The sequence below is a fragment of the Heteronotia binoei genome, chromosome 2 (genome assembly GCF_032191835.1).
Source record: "Heteronotia binoei isolate CCM8104 ecotype False Entrance Well chromosome 2, APGP_CSIRO_Hbin_v1, whole genome shotgun sequence".
Lineage (NCBI taxonomy): Eukaryota > Metazoa > Chordata > Lepidosauria > Squamata > Gekkonidae > Heteronotia > Heteronotia binoei.
This window is the reverse complement of record NC_083224.1, coordinates 88,305,797-88,324,799: the sequence shown is the minus strand read 5'-3', so window position 1 is coordinate 88,324,799 and position 19,003 is coordinate 88,305,797. Positions and strand designations below refer to the sequence as shown.

Below are 19,003 nucleotides of genomic sequence, written 5' to 3'. Positions count from 1 at the left end.
AGTCACTGAGCCAAGATAGGGATGATGGTGCTTAAAGAGAACATAAATGCAGTGGACATGTGAAAACCTGCAGTATAAAATAATTTAGTGGGATAGTTATCCAATGATATGAAAGTCTATTAAAAGACTGGAAAAGAGAGTAGTTTGGGGGTGGTGTTTTTCTAAAGAAGTCAGGTAAAAGAAAGGTAGTCCCCTGTGCAAGCACCAGTCGTTTCCAACTGGGGTGACGTCACATCACAACATTTTCACGTCAGACTTTTTACGGGGTGTTTTGCCATTGCCTTCCCCAAAAGAAGTCGGGGGTTCCAATAAACTAGAAGAATAAATTCCTTCAGATAATTAATTACCATGGATAGAAATTCAAGGTCAAAAATGTAATTTAGTATCAGGGATATACTTCTATTATCCTTCTAATTATCTTCAGTATGTGATTGATATGGAGAAAGAAATCAGATATATAGCTAAAGTAGTAAACATTGCACTAATATTTGATGACTTCAACTACCTTCACATTGAGTGGGTAGATATAAATGACAAAACTTCTAGATGTAACTGCTCTCCCCTATTGAAACAAATTAGGGAAGAGGCCACTCTCAACTGAGTAGTGTCTAGAATATAATGTGAGGTATAACTACTGTCAACCAAATGGGAATGACTATCAAAATACCAGATTCAACAGACATAGGTGGAAATTGCTCACATTTAATCTCAAAAGACAAAATTCCTGAAAAATGAGATGACTACTTAAAAGAAAAAGCCAATATTTTCAGAATGTTTTTAAACCATGATAATAGAAGTTTAGCTGGAATGTATACCACAGGAATTGGAAAGTATAAACAAGTCTAAGAGGATGCCAGTTTATTTAATGAGGACAGGCAACTTGTTTCCAAAAGGCTAGAAGACTTCCTTTAAGAAGCGGTATTCTTACTCAAATAAGGACAGCAAAAACGGACACACTGTTAAAACAAGTATAAACTGGCAATAAGGCAAAGCAAAAAAATTATAATAAACAGGGCTTTTTTATAGAAAAGGCCCAGCAGGAACTCATTTGCATATCAGGCCATACTCCCTGGCATCACCATGGTTTCATACAGGCTTTTTTGGTAGAAAAAGTCCAACAGGAAATTATTTGCATATTAGACCATATCCCCTGACACCAAGCCAGCCAGAACTGTGTTCCTGTGTGTTCTTGTTAAAAAAAACCTCTGATAATAAGGATTATACTGCTAAAAACATCAAGACAAAGAATAATGTTTTTTAAAAATACATCAGAAGCAGGAAACTAGCCAGGAGGTGGTCAGATCCTATGTGAGGCTGCCAAGAAGCTGAATTATTTGCATGGGTCTTCACTGCAAACTGCTGGGGTGGGGGAGACAGTATCTGAAGAATTAAGTCACACAGAAGGTATAAGAGAGGAAGTGCTGGGGCTAAATGAATGAAAAATTAATAAGTCCTCTGGTTCCAGTGTCATGCACAAAGAGGTCTTAAAGAACTCAGATGTGACTTTTTTTTATCTTCTGACAAAAATATGAAACATCACTAAAATTGGTGTTCTTATGAAAGAACTGGATGCCAATTTTAAGAAGGGTCTGGAGTACTGCAATCCCATTAACCTAAGGTTAACCCCAAGTAAATTGCTGGAAAATATGATTAAAACTTGAATGCATACATATACAGAAGAACAAACCTTGCTGAGGAAAAAGCAGCAAGGCTTTTGCAAAGGGAAGACCTGCCTCACCAACCTTGGGGAGCTCTTTGAAAATGTTAATATACACCAATTGAAGTGATCATATACTTTCAAATATACAATAACAAGATCATGTAATTTTATGTACAATAGAAGTGATCATGTACTTTCAAGAGCTTTTAACATAATGTCAAAGGTTGCTGAATGAACTTACAGGTCATGGGATAAAAAGCAGAGTCTTCTCATAGACGGGTAGAAATAGATGAAATGGGTTAGAACAGATAGAAGGAAGTACTTCTTTACCCAAAGGGTGATTAACACATGGAATTCACTGCCACAGGAGGTGGTGGCAGCCACAAGCACAGACAGTTTCAAGAGGGGATTGGATAAACATATGAAGCAGAGGTCCATCAGTGGCTATTAGCCACAACGTATTGATGGAACTCTCTGTCTGGGGCAGTGATGCTCTGTATTCTTGGTGCTTGGGGGTGGGGTAACAGTGGGAGAACTTAAGTGTCCTGGCACACTGATGGACCTCCTGATGGCACCTGGTTTTTTGGCCACTGTGTGACACAAGAGTGTTGGACTGGATAGGCCATTGGCCTGATCCAACATGGCTTCTCTTATGTTCTTAAACAGGAAGCAGAGGCAAATGGATAGTTCTAACAATGTGAAGAAGCCATGGAATCCCTAATGACCTGGACTGGGACTGCTGCTATGGAATGCATTTGTAAGTTATCCAGAAGGCAGGGTGAATACTGAGGTAGCCAAGTTTGTGGATATCATCCAAGTTATTCAAGATGGTGAATAGGTTTCCCAATCCCCAGGTCCCAGCGGGGGATCCCCTGGTTTTACAGGCTTCCCCCCTCCCCCAGCCAGCTGGCCGGCGGGGGAAGCCCCACCCCCACAGCTATTATGCACCTCCATGAACAATTCCCATAGGGAATGATGGGGAATTGATCTGCAGGTATCAGGGGCTCTGGGGAGCTGTTTTTGGAGGTAGAGGCACCAAATTTTCAGTATAGCATCTAGTGCCTCTCCCCAAAATACCCCCCAAGTTTCAAAAGGATTGGACCAGGGGGTCCAATTCTACGAGCCCCAAAAGAAGGTGCCCCTATCTTTATTTTCTATGGAAGGAAGGCATTTCAAAAGGTGTGCTGTCCCTTTAAATGTGATGGCCAGAACTCCATTGGAGTTCAATTTTGCTTATCACACCCTTGCTCCTGGCTCTGCCACCAATGTCTCCTGGCTCCACCCCCAAAGTTTCCTGGCTCCACCCCCAAAGTCCCCAGATATTTCTTGAATTGGATTTGGCAACCCTAATGGTGAATATAAGCAGGTTGCAAAGTTCACCAAGATCTCTCCTAATGGGATGGACAATAAAATAGAAATGAAACAATGTAATGCAGTTTAGGGTAAAAACCCCTCCCAGCTTCACATTTGCAAGTGGAACTAACCAGGGTCTGAACAGGTGGTTACTAACCAGAAATGATTTATTCGTTTATGGTGGGTAGCTCAATGAGAATGCCTACACACTACAGTAGAGAGGATGTGTGTGTGTGTGTGGGGAATCCTAATTCTCCCTCAGAAACAGGCACCTAGGCACACTTAACGTTGAAACAGAAACCAAATTTATTACAACAACCAGACAGGGGATGGAAAACTATATTTACAAGTGAGCTTTGGTTAGGATAGATAGTGGTTTAAAAATATATCCAAAACTGCTTTTTGCAACACTAGAGATATTTAGAGAGCATGTTTTCTGGGTTTACTTTGACTTGCTACTGTTATAGATATTTCACTGTTTATACTATTATATATTGCTATTCTTCTGACAAAAATATGCAATGTCACTAAAATTGGTGTCCTTTTGAATTTTTAAAGAAGGGTCTGGAGTACAGGAGGAGAGCCAGGAAATTATATATAATTATATATTACTAGAGTGCCTTATACTTCCTCTTGAACTTGCTACTGGTTGGTTACACAGACTTGAGATTATGCTTTAGTCTTATGTTTATGGATCAGGGGCTCTCCTATCCCCACCCCCTCCTCTGGCCAGATTCTTATTCTCGTCTCCTTAAGAAGCTCTGACTTGCTTGAGGGACTTCTGTGCCTCATCAAACTTTTCTCAAATCTCTATCTTCCAGCAGGAGTCTCTGTAAACTGGTTAATAAGCTTCTATACTGAGAATGACTAATTTTCCACTCAAGTAGTGTTCCTGATGTTCACACAAGGAAAGAGGTTCTGACACTTCTTTGCCAGTCACCCCAAGTCTGTTCTTTGCAGAAGTCACAATAGAGTCCTCTGCTACAGGCAAGGCTTAACACCCTTTTTCTTCAGAGTCTCTCCCTAGGAGTTTTCTGTCCACTGTCCTCCCTAGCTCCAACTCCAACTGTTTTCACTCTAACTGGTTAACCAACTCCTTCCCACTTGAATTTTTTTAAACAGCTCCCTGTCCTATTTCACAGTAAGCTTGCCTTCACCCAATCAGAATGAGCTCCGTGAACTGTTAATCATTTTTCAGTTAGCTCACCCTTACTGAAGCAGCATTGCTTTTAAGCTTGCAATTGCTTGCTGCCCGTCACAGTATGATAAAATGGATATAGAAACCCCCTGCTCCAAGAGGTGATCTACTAATCTTGGAGGAATTCATAATGTAGGGGTAGGGAAATGGAGAGCATTTGGGATTTTAGGCAGCCTTTTCTCCTCATGGTTTTTTGCTGGTCACTGTGCACTGAAGATAAAATCCCAGATACTCTATTTCTCTCCCACAAGTGGCAGACGACAAAGAAAGAATCAAACTCAACATTAAAGATTGCCTGATGGGAGTCAGACATAAGAGTGTAGCTGAAGGAATGCCTGACCTCTGTGTACTGTATGCATACACCATAAATATATAAATAAAGCTGCCTTGTCTAGTGCTGTTTTTATATCCTGGTCTTAATTCTTATGCTTGTTATGGAGCCTGCTTGCCCTCTCCAAAGTGTAGAAGGCACTTGCCAACCACCTTCCATAAGAAATGTAAGGCCATCTTTTAGGAGGTCATTAGGCAGTTATTATGGAAAGGAGGGGATTGTAATAAGGGAACATTGTACAGCTGTGGTCATTGAGAAAGATGGCATATAAATATAGTGACAAATTAATAAATAAGGAGGGCAGTCAATGATACTGCTGTGTGCTTGTTGTGGATTAAAGATTAATAACTTTTGAATTGCTGCATTCCCATGTGAGGGAAAGTGTTGCCTGTTTAATTTCTGCTTGTTGTTAGAACTGTTAAAGGCACAGAGCCTCTGCCAGGAAAAACAAACATTAACAACAGAACATAAGCCAGTAAAGTGGGACAGGCCTGGATGTGGAAGATTAGACTTTAGGGAGGTTCTTGATCCATCCTCAGTCTCAATAAAAGTACTCCTTGAATAAAGTGAAAAGATTTGTGTTTGAGAGAAAATCCAGATATTATTCTTCATGTGGGACTGCAACCAAAAACAGCAGTGCTGATTCAAGTTCTGCACCTTCCCCAGTCTACCCACATTGTAATGGCATCCTGCTGTGAACTTCCTTGTGTGCCACCCTCATACAATGCCAACTGCCATACTGGCAGATAGGCACTATGGATACAGCCAGTTTATGTAGTGTTCACACTTCTCTAAATAATGCGTTTTGCAACTGGATTTTTCCTGAGTTAGAATAGCAAAAATCCTCTTGCAAAACGCATTATTTAGTGCAGTGTGAATGGACCCTTAGTGTGGCAGTTGGTGTTGGACTGGGATTTGGGAGTCCCCAAATGAATAGATATAAGTCCAAACTTGGAAACGGTCCAACTGAAATTCATAAGGTGGGTGCTTCTGAGGAGTGTAGCTTCAACGCAGCCGCTTGTTTCAATTCTTTCTTCAGTTTAACGGCTCAATTATTTAGGAACCCTGTTCTACATTCTCTAATCACAGCATTAAGCTTCTCATTTCAGTGTGAACATCGGACTCTTTTCAGAAGATCCTGGATGACTTGTGGCTCTGGGATGACAGCAGAAATGTTCTGGTTCATCAAAGTGTATGGCACTGTATAGGAAAGCTGTGGATTATACAACTATGCATAGGATAGGACCTTGCTGCACCCATTACCCTGTTGCAGCTTCATTGTTTTCTACTGATGTAATACCATTTTCCTTCATTATAGTCACACTCTGTATCATGTCTAATACTCTCTGCCCATTCAGAATCCTAGTTCCAGTACATTGCTACTTCAGTGTCTCCTCACACTGATTGTCTCAACAGACACTGTATTTACTGGATGTCTCTTCACATGGACTATCATCAACTTACAATATATAATCCACTTTGAGTCTCAGTGAGAACAGCAGACTACAAATGCAGTAAATAAATAAATGGGCCTGAATGTGAAGGAGAACAGGGGGTGGCACTGCTCTATGTTAATGCCTCCAAATGTCCAGCAAGACAATTACAGTACAGCCCTACAGTTATTCTAGTTTGAGCTCATTGTGGGCTTTAACAAGAGTTACTGTACATTGGATTGCACCACTTTTTCCATTTAAGAGGTAAAGAATGCTATACTGATGAGAAAAGCTCCAACCGGTGGGGCTTTTCTTCAATGCAACTATTAATGACACAGGAATCTCCTCCGGGACTAGTCTTGGCAACCTTACAAATGCCCAGAGCTTCCCAATTTGCATGGAGGCATGACTGGAAGGTAAACAGGCTCGGCTTGACATTGCCATCTGTGTTTCTCTGTGGGGAATAGAATTCATGTGGAGAATAGAATTCCTCCTCCTCTACGCCTCCAAACTCTCTGGCATTAATAAAAGATCCTGGTGCACTTTGGAGGCTCCTGCCAGCACCTCCCAGTTCCCCATTCATTGTCATTCACTCGCAGAGCTGACTGCAGCACAGACTTCTGGGCCTCACATGCTGAGCTGCCTGGCAGCTGCTCCTGGATCACAAGTGCTCATCTGGGGAGGATGTTGCTACAGGAGCCGTTCAACTTCAATGCCTTTGGAATAAGAAGTTAAGGGGCACTTCCTCCCTCTTCCTCCATGGACTCTTCATGCACTCCTGACCTCTGTCCCTGCCTGCTTCTGGTGGCTCACAGCCAACCCACCCTGCTTTGCAGCCAGCAAGCTGACACATTCTGAAAGAGAGATCCCAAAAGCAAGCTCCCAAATCTCAGGAGGCACCCAGAAGCCAGACCAGAATTTACAAGTAATGCACTACAAGGTGTCAGCAAAAGTGTCACTTTGTTACGGTGGGGCAGCCTCACTCCGCTAACCGAGGAAAAGGAAGAAGAAGCAGAATCACAGTCAGCAGCACTCCTTTGTATACCAGATGTGCAGGGGTGGATTCAGAGGAATGACAGCTCACATGGTAGCTGTTAAAAAGCTCACCCCACCATTATAGCGGTATCTCTGTGGGGAAGTGGTCATCTGCAGATGGCTAAACTCAGCTGTATCTCACTCTCTCACACACACACTAATTTTTTTGCCAGGTTTCTGAAAACTGAAGAGAGGTGCTCACCTGGGGCTTCATTCCTTCTCAGGTTCAGTGCCTAAAATTCCTTCTGATGGATGAGCAAAGCAACTGACACTGAGGCAATTCCCTATCAAGAAGAAGCATGCTCTGAGGAATTCTGAGTAAGCTAGAAAACAAGAGATGCTGGGAGCTCTGTAAATGAGCTCCTGACATACTTTTGTTTTTTTCAAATGCAGTATGTGGAGCCCCAATTCAGACCAGAACTACATCATGGGAAAAGGAGAGGGATTATAGTTAAGCCTTCTCCTTGCACCACTTTCTCAAACCTAAACAGGCATACTAAACCCACTGGGACAAATATCCAGGTCTTGATCAGGACCTTAAAGTATAGAAAGGCAGACTTTGGTCAAACATTAGGAGAAACTTCCTAGAGGTAAGAGCTATTTTGCAATGGAACCAACAGCCAGGGCTGGGTGGGCTCTCCTTCCTTGGAGGTCTTCAAGCAGAAGTGTTGGGAAGGCTCTAGATTTAAATTACTTGCATTTAAAGCCTTGCCCCAGGACAGACGAGGATTGGGCCACTGGGGAAGCTGCTAGCCAAGGGCTGTTGCTAGGCAACTAAGGTTGCTTCTGTCAGTAAAGGGAGATGTCTCAGCTGAATACATACAGGGTCCACCCTCCAAAACAATTATTCTCTCCAGGACGGTGAGAGAGATCTATTGTCTGGAATTCAGTTGTGATCCCAGGAGATCTTCAGGCTCCACCTGGAGGTTGGCTATGTTAGGCCTGGCAGCACCCTCTGGGTGACTCAATGCCACCTGACTGGTATGATTTAAATAGGCCTGGCTGCTTGCTCCCAGAAGCCCCACTATGACAGCCAGTGTGATTTAACAGTTCCCAATTCCAGATTGGGAAATTCCTGGAGATCTGAGGGGTAGAGCCTGAAGAGAGTGGGATGTGAGGAGGGATGGAACCTCCAACAGATACAATGACATAGACTCCACCCTCCAAACCAGCCATTTCCTCCTGGGAACCATTGTTGCCAATCTCCAGGTGAAGGCTGGAGATTACACAGAGTTACAACTGCTCTCCAGATGGCAGAGGTCAACTCCTTTGGAGAAAACAACTGCTTTGTAGGGTGGACTCTGTGTCATTATACCCTGAGGTTGCTTCCCTGTGGAGAAAGACTGCACTTTTCCTAGTTAATAAAAATAATAATAAATTTATTTTTGTATCCCGCCCTCCCCCCGCCAAAGGCAGGCTCAGGTAGAGGCTGCAGGGGAAAGGAGAGATGGAAAACTGAAGTCAGATCAGTTCCTCTACAGAAAAACAGCCTCTTTGAGGTGCATGCTCTAAGGCAGAGGTGTCAAACATGTGGCCTGAGGGCCAAATTAGGCTCCCGAGCAACTGGCTGTTGTCTGCTTCCTTCTCCCTCTCTCTTGCTTCCTTCTGCATCACAGTTTGCTTTGCCAGGCTTGCTCAGTTGCTCTATTTTCTCCATTGGCTGAGGCTCCTCCACTGGGGGGGAGGGGGGAAGGGAGAGCTTGCTTTGCCAGGCTCTCTCCAACACACACCAGAGCTACTAAACCAAGCCCCTCTTCTTTCTGTTGGCTGAGGCTCTCCCCCCTTCTTGTTCCCTGGGGAAGAAGAGAGTGGAAGAGGGAAAGAGCAAGAGCTTCCTTTGCCCAGTTCCCTCAATCATACAGGAGAGATACAAAGAAAGCACCTTTAAGACCAACAAAGTTTTATCTAAGGTATGAGCTTTTAGTATTACTAGAAAGAGAGACGGAGAGCAAATATGTGTGTGTTGTCTCATTATGCCAGAGCTCTCCTGAGTGCAACTGGGTTTTCCACCACCTTTTCACTGTATTCATGCCTTCATGATCCAGTCTTTCACAGCAGGATAGCAATGTGAACTATTTAGATGAGGAACAACAACAAGCCAGTGAGATGGATTAGGCTGAGAGTGTGTGTCCAGATCAAGTACACCCAGCACATTTCCTTTGTATACTGGGGATTTTTAACCTAAGCTTCCCAGATAAGTAGGCAGATATTGACCACTATATATTGCTTGCACTGCCTTGTTGGAGCTGGAGTTATTTCTCTGTGGAAGACTATAGTTGTGAACACAAACACATAGCCCACAGTCTGTACCATGGTGCCTTCACATGTTCGTGACCAGTTCATAAAGCAACTTATGTACAAAAGCTCACAATGCCTAACCATTTCATGTTTTCCCCTGGGTCTTAGGCTCAAAGCATGAGATTTCGGTAATGAATGTCAATAAAGCAAAAGTAGGTTTACAACTTATAGATACACACCTGAACAACATGCTCAACATTGCTACAGCACAGACATTGTCTCCAGATTTTTATGCAATAATTCAGAGCAAGAGGTGTCAGTTATCAGAGACTATTAAATAAAAATATTGCAAGAGTGCTAATCTTTTAAGCAAGTATCAAGTTTTAAAAAAATCTTTGTTTTTGTCTGTGTCCTTAATAAAGTTTATATCTCCGCTACCCAGCATTACATTTTATGACACAATTGAGCCACCACAGACATGGACACACACACAAACACACACACAGAGGGGTGGGGAAGTCAGCATCTGTTTCAGCTGCAGGGTGTGTGGAAAGGCAGCAAGAGGGGTGAGTGAAGGCCAAGGGTTGGTGGGTGGGAAGACAGCAAGGGTGGGGTGAGTGAATGTCATGTGTGTGGGGGTAGTGGTGTGCCAAGGTATAGGGGTAGTTGAGATGAATAGGTGGTGGTGGGGTAGTTGGAGGAGGTGGGGTAGGAAATTGGGAGTGGGTGAGAAGACACCAAGGGAGGGGGCATTCGCCAAGAGCCTCTTTCTAGAGTCTGTTGTATTTTTTTCTCTCAATAGGTCTTATTCCTAGTAAATAAACAATTAAAAGGTGGATTAGCTCTCAGGATGACAACTGTCATGCCTGAGCTAAAGAGGAAGTCAGATGTTAACCCCAAAACTGTGCCTACTCCCTCTAAGGCAAAGGGAGAGACGAAGAGCCACCCTTCACCAGTCCCTTCCAAAAAGAATTAGAAAAAGAGGTTAGGAAGAGAAACAAACCAGCACTGGAGATTGAACTGTCGCTGAATCATCTGCTGCTTGATTATCTTGTCCATACAGGAAACCCCACTTGCAAATCATGGTTACATTGCAATGCTAGTGCAATATCTTTTTGACATGCAGATTCTCCTTCAATGTTGCCTAGTACAGTGGCAGTAATCCAGGCCCTTTAACTATGCTGTTGATTCCTGACATTGAAAAGGCAGGTCTGGGTACCAGGCTTGCCCAGGTTTCTCTGCAGGCCTTGTTATTTCCATGTTGTGCTGAAGAGCTTTATTTAAAACACATCCACATCCATCTCTACCTGCCGAGACTGCTGCTGCTTTAAGACAGCCTTAGAGAGAGTGATCCCTAGTGCACCTGTGGTGAACTCCAGAAAACAAATTGCCTGATGCATGGCCCTGCAAGTGAGTTATATTAATAGCTGGCAAAGCCCTCGTGCGTGGCCCGTGTGCAAACTCTATTAGCAGGGCTGATTCCCCCAGGCAGCAGGGGCAGGCGATGCCTCCCTGCACTCACATGATAAACTAGAAGAAATAACTGCACTACAGTTTCAGCCAAAGCTCAGCACAGCCTCGGGCTTGCTTTACTCTCCCAGCAATTTTTTTCAACCATAACAGCTTATGAAGTGACCCCCCCCCCAATGCTCTCTCGATGCTAGATAGTCTGATATTTTCCAGATACATTTCACTCCAATCTCACCTCTAGACACACTATTTTCAAGTTCATACACAGTATGAGAATTAAAAATATCTGACCTTGGGAGAAAGAGAATAGTGGAACCTAAATGAAGAACCAAAAAATTCTCAGCTCAATTCAGAATTGGGGGAAAGCTCGCCTTTGAAAATCAGTCTTTGGGGGCTTTTACACAACTCTTGAGTTTAGTGTTTATGACTTAAATGAAAAAATAAGCTTGGTCTAAAGGCAGAGAAACGTTTTTTATTTTATGTGCTGTTTGCTTAGCTGTTCAGTGAGAACACATGTTCAGGAAATATACTTTTGCACATGTACCTGTTTGAACGTTGATCACAGAAGTGCAAAACCTTGCTTTTTATTCCAAATTAGACAGGAACTTTCTGGGAAAATTACATACAATTGGTAATAGATCCAAACATGACAAACTGAACAGTTTTGTATTTCTAAGCTGATGCCTACAAACTTAGGTAATAACACAAAGCCGGGGATCATCAGTGCTATTCAGATTCTGAATTTATTTCAGAATCTGGCCCAGGGTCACTGAACATACCCTGCCCCAAATTGTTGCTGCTTATATGTATTTGAATCTATATCTCCACTGCATGTGTATCTCATTTTTCTTCCAAGGATCTCAGGGTGGCATATACAGTTCTTTCACCTCTATTTAATCCTCACAACTACCCTGTGAAGTAGGTTAGATAGAATTACTGGCCCAAGGTTACGCAGGCAAAACTGTGGCCGTGTGGTGATTTGAACCCAGCTCTCCCTGGTTATAGTCTGATGTTTTACCCACTATACTGCATGGGTCTCTGAAAAGCTACCTGGCAAGCTGCTCTTCTCTCAGCAGTCAATCATTCATTTCTAGGATGCAGGAGCATGGCTTCCAGGCAAGCTGGACCCCTGGCACCTCTCTTGTTTACAAATTCAGTGTGCAAAAGAAGCAACTCTTCATAAGAATGCAAGTGGAAAGAAATGACAAAATATTTCAGGCCCTCAGCCCACAAACATGCTGCGTTGGTTGCATGGCTAGCTTGTCTTGCCAATACAATAACATACAATGGACAGAATTCAAGAAGAAATACCTGAGAGGCTAACATGGTCGTTATTGCATGTTAGCTGGTGACTCTAGACCAATTGCAGAATCTTCTAACTGTAACTAAATTGCCAGAAACACCATCTTCCTATGCACTTTTCATAGGGAACATGTCTTGGAATATTCTATTGGTGATTCCTCATATTAAATTTGAAATAAACAACTGGTGGGAAACCATCTTTTTCTGCTCTTCCAAATGGAGGGATGATGGCTGGGAAATTGTGTTACTAGTCTGCTTTAAAGTGGTGAGGCACTTAGATAGTGGTTATTGAAATGCCTCTCAGTTTTGTTGGAGACTGTGACAAAGCTCTTTTCCCAGTGAAAGGGCAATTTGTTCTGAGGACATAGAGTTGAATACTGGATATAGTGAGTAGACATTTCTTGCTTTCACACAACTTTCTTTAGCCCAGAAAGGGACAGAGAGGGGGTTGAATAAACTTGGCAAATTTTGCTTATCTGGACTTTACTTTGATACTTTCATTATATATGATGGGGAGATGAGAAAACAGTGCAGGAGCAAGAAGAGAAAGGTAATGAAGGGACATTCTGGTGGAACTCCTGGTCGGCATGTACAAAGTCCAAAGCTGGGATGTGAAAGCCCTCTCAGGTCCCCATCACAAGTCATAGTTAAATGAAATGACACACATTTTGCAGGCAGAAGGTCCTAGCCTCCCTCTCTGGCATGTCAGGGAGCAGAATGTTTGACCCTGTTCAGCTACCACATATCAGAGCATACAATGCTTGATTAGATGAACCTGCTGTCTCAGGAAGCATCTTATATATATTTTACAGCTGGGGGCAGAGGGACAAGGAGCAGTACATGATGAAGATGCTTTTTCCCCAGTGAGCTGCTATTTGTTCCACTGGGGAACATATGTATAGTGATGAGCTACACCTAAGAGGCTGGCGACCACTGGTCATGTTTGCAAAACCTTTGCAAAATTGAAGGCTAACTTGGTTCTCCATGCATACAAACAGACTTGGTATATAGTCTTGTGCTTCATCCCCTGATCTCTCCTCCCAGCTGATATCCACAGAAGTCCTCTAGGCAGAACAGGATTCCCACAGATGGCCTCAGTAGGAGTTTCTTCACTCACACTGAAAGACACACAGTCTTCCCATTCCACCCCAATGACAACCATTCCCTGTCCCCAGCTCCCATCAACAACTTTCCACTTTCCCTCAGCTCAGCACACCCAGATGCAGCCAGTTTCTTGGCCCCTTTTCTGCCTCAGCCTGGGTCTTGTGGCCAAAAGAAGGCCAGGTGATGATTTATTTACTTACCGTAACTGTTTTTATTCGTCCCAGTTGCCTAGTGCAGCTCCAGCCTGAACGATTGATTAGCAAAGAGCACTGCTCCCCATCATCACAGGGCTCCATCCCGCACCACTGTTTGTTGACAATTATGTGGGCTGCCAGTATGTGTGTGTGTATGAGAGAGGGAGAGGGAGAGAGAGGGAAAAGGACAAAAATTAGGAACATGTTCACCTGAACAACTGATAAACCTTGAAACACTAAGTTCATGATGATGGATTCACAGCATTATCAAGATATTTCCCCAAGCAAGACTGTCCCCTTCTCTGCAACATATCCACCCCCTTCCATTTCATGGGAATGAAATACAGTGCTGGCATAAGATGAAATTGGGAAATTTTAATTGGGAAAGGCCCTTGGAAGAGAAAGAATAAGTGTACTGAGAACAGAAGGAGAAAAAACTGAGGCTGAAAATAAGGGAGAATGAATCAAATCTTGGATGTTTTATGCTGTAGTAATAACACCTCCAAACATGAGACAACAGCCTCCTGCAGGCTCCAAATAGCCTCATGCTCACCACATGTATCAAACACCCACCAATAGGCAAGGTACAGATTTCCCCACATAGCAACATTAGATAGCATGTTACTGCTGCACCATCACAGCACATAGCAACACAAGCTAACACATACCCACACACTGAGGTCCCAGGAATGCTTCCTGCAAGTCCCATAGGACCAAGACGGCAGCCTTCTCATTTTACATGAATTCCCCCCCCCTTTTCCCCCCCTCAACAGCTCCCACTGTGATTAGGTGGCTTCTTTGATTGGAAAGGCTTTGTTTTATGAGGACAAGGCACTCTCATGCAGCTCAGAACAAGATTATCACCCACAGTTTGTGACCATTTCCCAGAGGCTTTCTTTATTCCCTAGGCCATGTCAAATCCTCTGGATGTTCTAAAACAAACCACTGCTCCTACATGGGGAGCAGCCGCACAGCATCTAGTCCTATCCAATAAGACCTAGTTGGCTGCTAGGGACTCTGATTTGCTTCAAAACTTCTGTCCTCTAGTATTCCAATCACAATATAATGTCCATATGTAGCATGATCAGGTCTTCCCCAGAGACTGCATCTGGGGAAGAGCAGTGACTCAGGGTCAGAGCATCTGCTTTGCATGAAGATCATCCCAGGTTCAATTCTCAGCATCTCTAGTTAACAGGATCAGATAGAAGGCGATGTGAAAGATCACAGACCCTGCAGAGTAGCTGAATGAGACACATGGTTGATCAAGGCCATCATTGTCTACTCTTGAACTGACCTTGATGGACCTGGGGGTTCAATATAAACCATCATCAAATGTCCCATGCTCCATGAGATGGAGGATGCAGCTTTTGCACCTTCAGCACTGGGGCTCTGCTAGTTCTTTTTCCCAATGGCTTTTGTACACAGGACTCTGATTTCATCAATCAACAGATGGAATGGACCAATCAAAGAGCAGGATAGAAAGAGGCATAACTGCTCAGAGTTGCACAGCTTTCAAAGAGACACGTGCCTTCACCAGATGAACAGCTTGCAAGACATACATGCATAACTGCACTAGTTTGGGGAGTACTTAGTGCACATTCTTAGAAGAGGATGAATTTTTGCTCAGAGCGAGAGGAAACTCTTAAGAGTGCAAGTGGAGCAGCAATGTGCACCAGTCCAGCACTGAATGAATTTTCTCTTTTCTTTTTTTTTAATTAGCTCTACAGAACTGTCTTACAGGTCTGGAGAGAGCCAGTTATTTTCCACGCTCACTCAGTCCAACGCTTTACTCTTAATTCTCCAAAGAGCTCCCACCTTAACATGGTCATATTTCACAACATTATCTACTAGCACAAACAGAATCAGGTAGTGATGCTACCACTGGTGGACAGTGGTGTGTATCACGGGTTTTTGAAGATCTTTCATTAAGAAATGAATCTGTGGATGCCTTGAATGGTCCCAAAGGCAGGGTGCCAGACCCTTCAAATGAGTGGAGGAGATAGAAGGCCTTTCTCCTATACTCACCATTAGCTCTGGGAATCAGGAACAGCAACACCACCTCCCTTTTTTTACTAACTGCTTTGTTTCCCTGGAGTCTCTCTTCCATATGACCTGCCTTCTCTCTAGATTTTTGTTCTGCTTATTCCTAGGTGCAGAATAAGATATGAGCTACTGGCCTTTATCTGGTCATAGTTATGACTGGAGAAGCTCATCTAGTTTCTTTTGTTTTCTTTATATTGAAAGTTTGCAAGTTCCCCATGAAGGGGTGTCCATGCTTGGAGCAGAAAGATCAGCATATGAGCCTCTACAATCATGGGAAGTTTGCAGAGATCATGACTTCCACCTGCATGAGTATTCAGCAGATTTCAAGATAGTCCTCTTCTTGTTGGTCCTGATGCATGGACCATTGGAGCATGCAATGGAGAGAGAAGAAAACCTTGCTCTCTTACCATCCACACAGGCAGGTTTTGCTTTTGTTGTTCCAGCAACTTGGCCCCTCCGACAAGCACAACGTGCCGTCTGCCTGGCAATCATCCTCTTGGGATGGCTCATATCTCTGTCCAAGGCTGTGATTTCACATGTCCCAACCTCCAGCTCCTTTCCTGTAACAAGACATTAGAACACAAGAGACTCTCAGTAGAAGAAAGACTAGCATGCACCCCATCTACCCCAGCAGGACACTCGGAGCCAGACCTTCAGGGTTAAAGATACAGCAGAAAGTGGCACCAGCCACAGAGATGCTGCACTGGCTGAGACAGATGCCCTACGGCAAGATATCAGACATTCATTCACCTGAGAGGGAGAGGTACTGTTCTGGGCCAGCTGGCTGGACCCCACACTTCTGGCTGGGACACCAACACACATGCATGTGGTCTTTCCAACCACACCCTGAAAAACCTACGGTAATTCTACAGTGGGGCACAGTGCACTGATATTTACATTCACAGGCATTACCTCACAAATTTAGCAATTCCTGTGTAATACTTATGTCCCCTGATGATGATTTTTGAAACAATGGTGCTGTCAGGGGATGTGACCTAACATGCAAATGAATTCCTGCTGGGCTTTTTCTACCAAACAAGCCCCGATTTTTGTACTGCCAAAAATTACTCTGGTGAATTTTTTTTCCCATCTTGCAATTCTAGCAGCCACTCAAACAGCTAAAATCCAGGATGGACCTGTATGGCTAGCTGGCTGGCTGCCAACCCCTAATATTTAGAGGAGAATCCTGTCTACTGAAATAATATTGGTGGAACAATATTTCACTCAATTTTCATTCTTATAAATCAGCTTTGGATCAACCCAATAAAACCAGAACATTCTAGATCCATTTCTCCTTTCTCATCAGTGCCATAGAATACAATTTGGCCATTCTGAGGAACTAAAACATGTTTATACCAAAACATAAGTCAAACAAGGAACCCACGGTCTGGCTGGCTTCTGTTGATGAGAATGCGAAGAGAAACTGGATCAAGATACTCAGAGGCAGGCCATTCTCCTTCAGGTAAGCTCTCTTTTATAATGCTGTGGGACATTAGTAGGGAGGTGCTGTTTCGGCCAGGTGCTGGACTTGAAGAGCCACTCCTGGCCACAATTACCTAGCTTTGCAAAACTCTTGTTCTTCTATCTCTTGTCCAGCCTAGAGAATGCCTGGACAGCAACACAACAGTCTCATACTGGCTCTCTTCCAGGTAAATATGACAACCCAACATACATATACACTGCTCAGAAAATTATTTTGATGAATCCTACCTTATCATCTCCACCTTCCTACCGAAGCATGTATCCATCCCCTAACACAGCCAAACTTCTTTAGCTTCTATAGACCTTCTTGCCTCATCAATGCAACCTACCAGCTTCCATCCTAAGATAAACTGGGTGCTACAGTGGAGGTCTAAGCTACTCCTGAGCATGGGCCACCAGACCTGTTCGTTAAATTACCTTGATCACTCTGTTCATCTGAATCTCCTTTAATTCTCTGCAAGGCCTAGCTATTCTGTTGTGATGTATTATATGTATTTGGGATGCATTTTTAAAAATTCTTTCCCTTTAAATAAGTTCATAAACCCCTCTGTTTGCCTGCTTCCCTATTAGCTGGTTAACAGGAGCTTCTCATTTCCTTACTTCTTCAATAGAATTCAGGTGATGAGAACATGCGAGATCACTGGGATTTATACAGGCACATGCAACAGCCTTTTCAAATTTATTGGAATTGTAATATATACATTCAATCTGCAGCTCTTTCCTACAGTTATTTGTTATCTGAATAAGTAGATGTGAGAGGCTAAGACGTTTCCATTAGAAGTGCATTTACTGCGTAAGATTTACCTTGCTGTGTATGCTTTTATCACTTTTCCTGCTTTCAGTGCCTCAGGACCTGCCACTGTATGATTGCTCAGTGCTACTGACCTCACTAGGCAATAGATTGTTTTTACATAGTTCCTGTGCCTATAACCCACACTCTGGAGTAGTAGGTGTTATAACTCATACATGTGGGACTGCTTTAGTGACAAGCCTTTGCTGATGGAGCTCTTTCATGTGGCAGTTGTGCCTATCACAGCCACACACATCATGCACCACTCTTTCCTATATTAAATGTGCAAAGCAAAAAAATAGCAACTATATCTATCTAAGCAGACACATGGCCCATACCTGTGATCTGAGAGCACCTTCTGGCACTCTGCTCTGCATTTCTGTGTTGGATATCATAAGACTAAGGAGTACACAGGACAGGGCTTTTTCAGCTCTGGCCCCCACACTGTGGCATTTCTTGCCCCAAACAGTTCCTTGCTTCTGACCTTTCAAAAATTAGTTGACTTTTTTTTACCACAGAAATGTTAATGTCTGACTTGATATAATAGTGTTTAATCAGCAGTAATTTTTTTGACCAATGATTACTGATTTTATTGCTAATTTTAATACTGCTGCTGTTTTACTGCTGCTGCTGATTCCCCCCTTTGGTTTTACTGATGCTTTACATATTTTAGTTGCTGCTGCCTGATACTTTAGACTTCTCCTTTAGCTATATTTATTATGTATGCTTTTTAAAATTTTATCATAAATTATTCATTTTGCATTTTGATAATAAGGTAAACCTCGTTAAGTATTATAAATAATGCCATGCTGTAAATCTTCCAAACAAATAATAAATTTTAGCCCTCCCTACTGGACATATGTGCCAAAGTGTTTAGAGGTATACATCTGGCATAGCAAACATGATTGCTCACTGAATATCTGACAAATGCTACCACTAGGAAATTGTGGCTAATACAGAAACTGAGAACCATGTGAAGGTAGAAAACAGACTTTCTCCACAGCCACAGATAACCCATTTACAGACCAATCCTAAAATGAGTCATACTCTTTTAAGCCCAGTGACTTTACTTGTCTTAGAATAGTGTAATTCTGTCTAGGATTGTACTGTAGATACAATGAAGAAATCCAATAGTATGAGAAGTAGTGCTATAATGCAGATTATTTCAAAAGTAGAACAAGATAGGATGAACAGGAATAGGGGGAATCTATGTCTCTGTCTTTTTTCATCTGTGGATGGTTTCTATGGGAATGTCGTAGAAGCACAGCTTACAACCACAGCTGAGAGACACTGTATTTCAACAAATGGTATGTATATCCTTTCATCTTTCTCCAGCCAAGTTTTCAGTGGTTTAAGGCATAGGTCCCCAA

At 43.0% G+C, this 19,003-nt stretch overlaps 1 protein-coding gene across 1 annotated transcript in view; it reads right to left on the bottom strand.

The window, feature by feature from the left end:
- The window catches only part of LOC132566474 (chemokine-like protein TAFA-5), a 40,553-nt gene that overhangs the window by 5,136 nt on the left and 16,414 nt on the right, over nucleotides 1-19,003 (bottom strand). The window contains exons 2-3 of the mRNA XM_060231546.1: nucleotides 15,769-15,921; nucleotides 13,325-13,452 (exon numbers count right to left, since the gene is read on the bottom strand). Coding sequence (XP_060087529.1) covers nucleotides 13,325-13,452; nucleotides 15,769-15,921 — 281 coding nt within the window. The remainder of the gene's footprint in view (nucleotides 1-13,324; nucleotides 13,453-15,768; nucleotides 15,922-19,003) is intronic.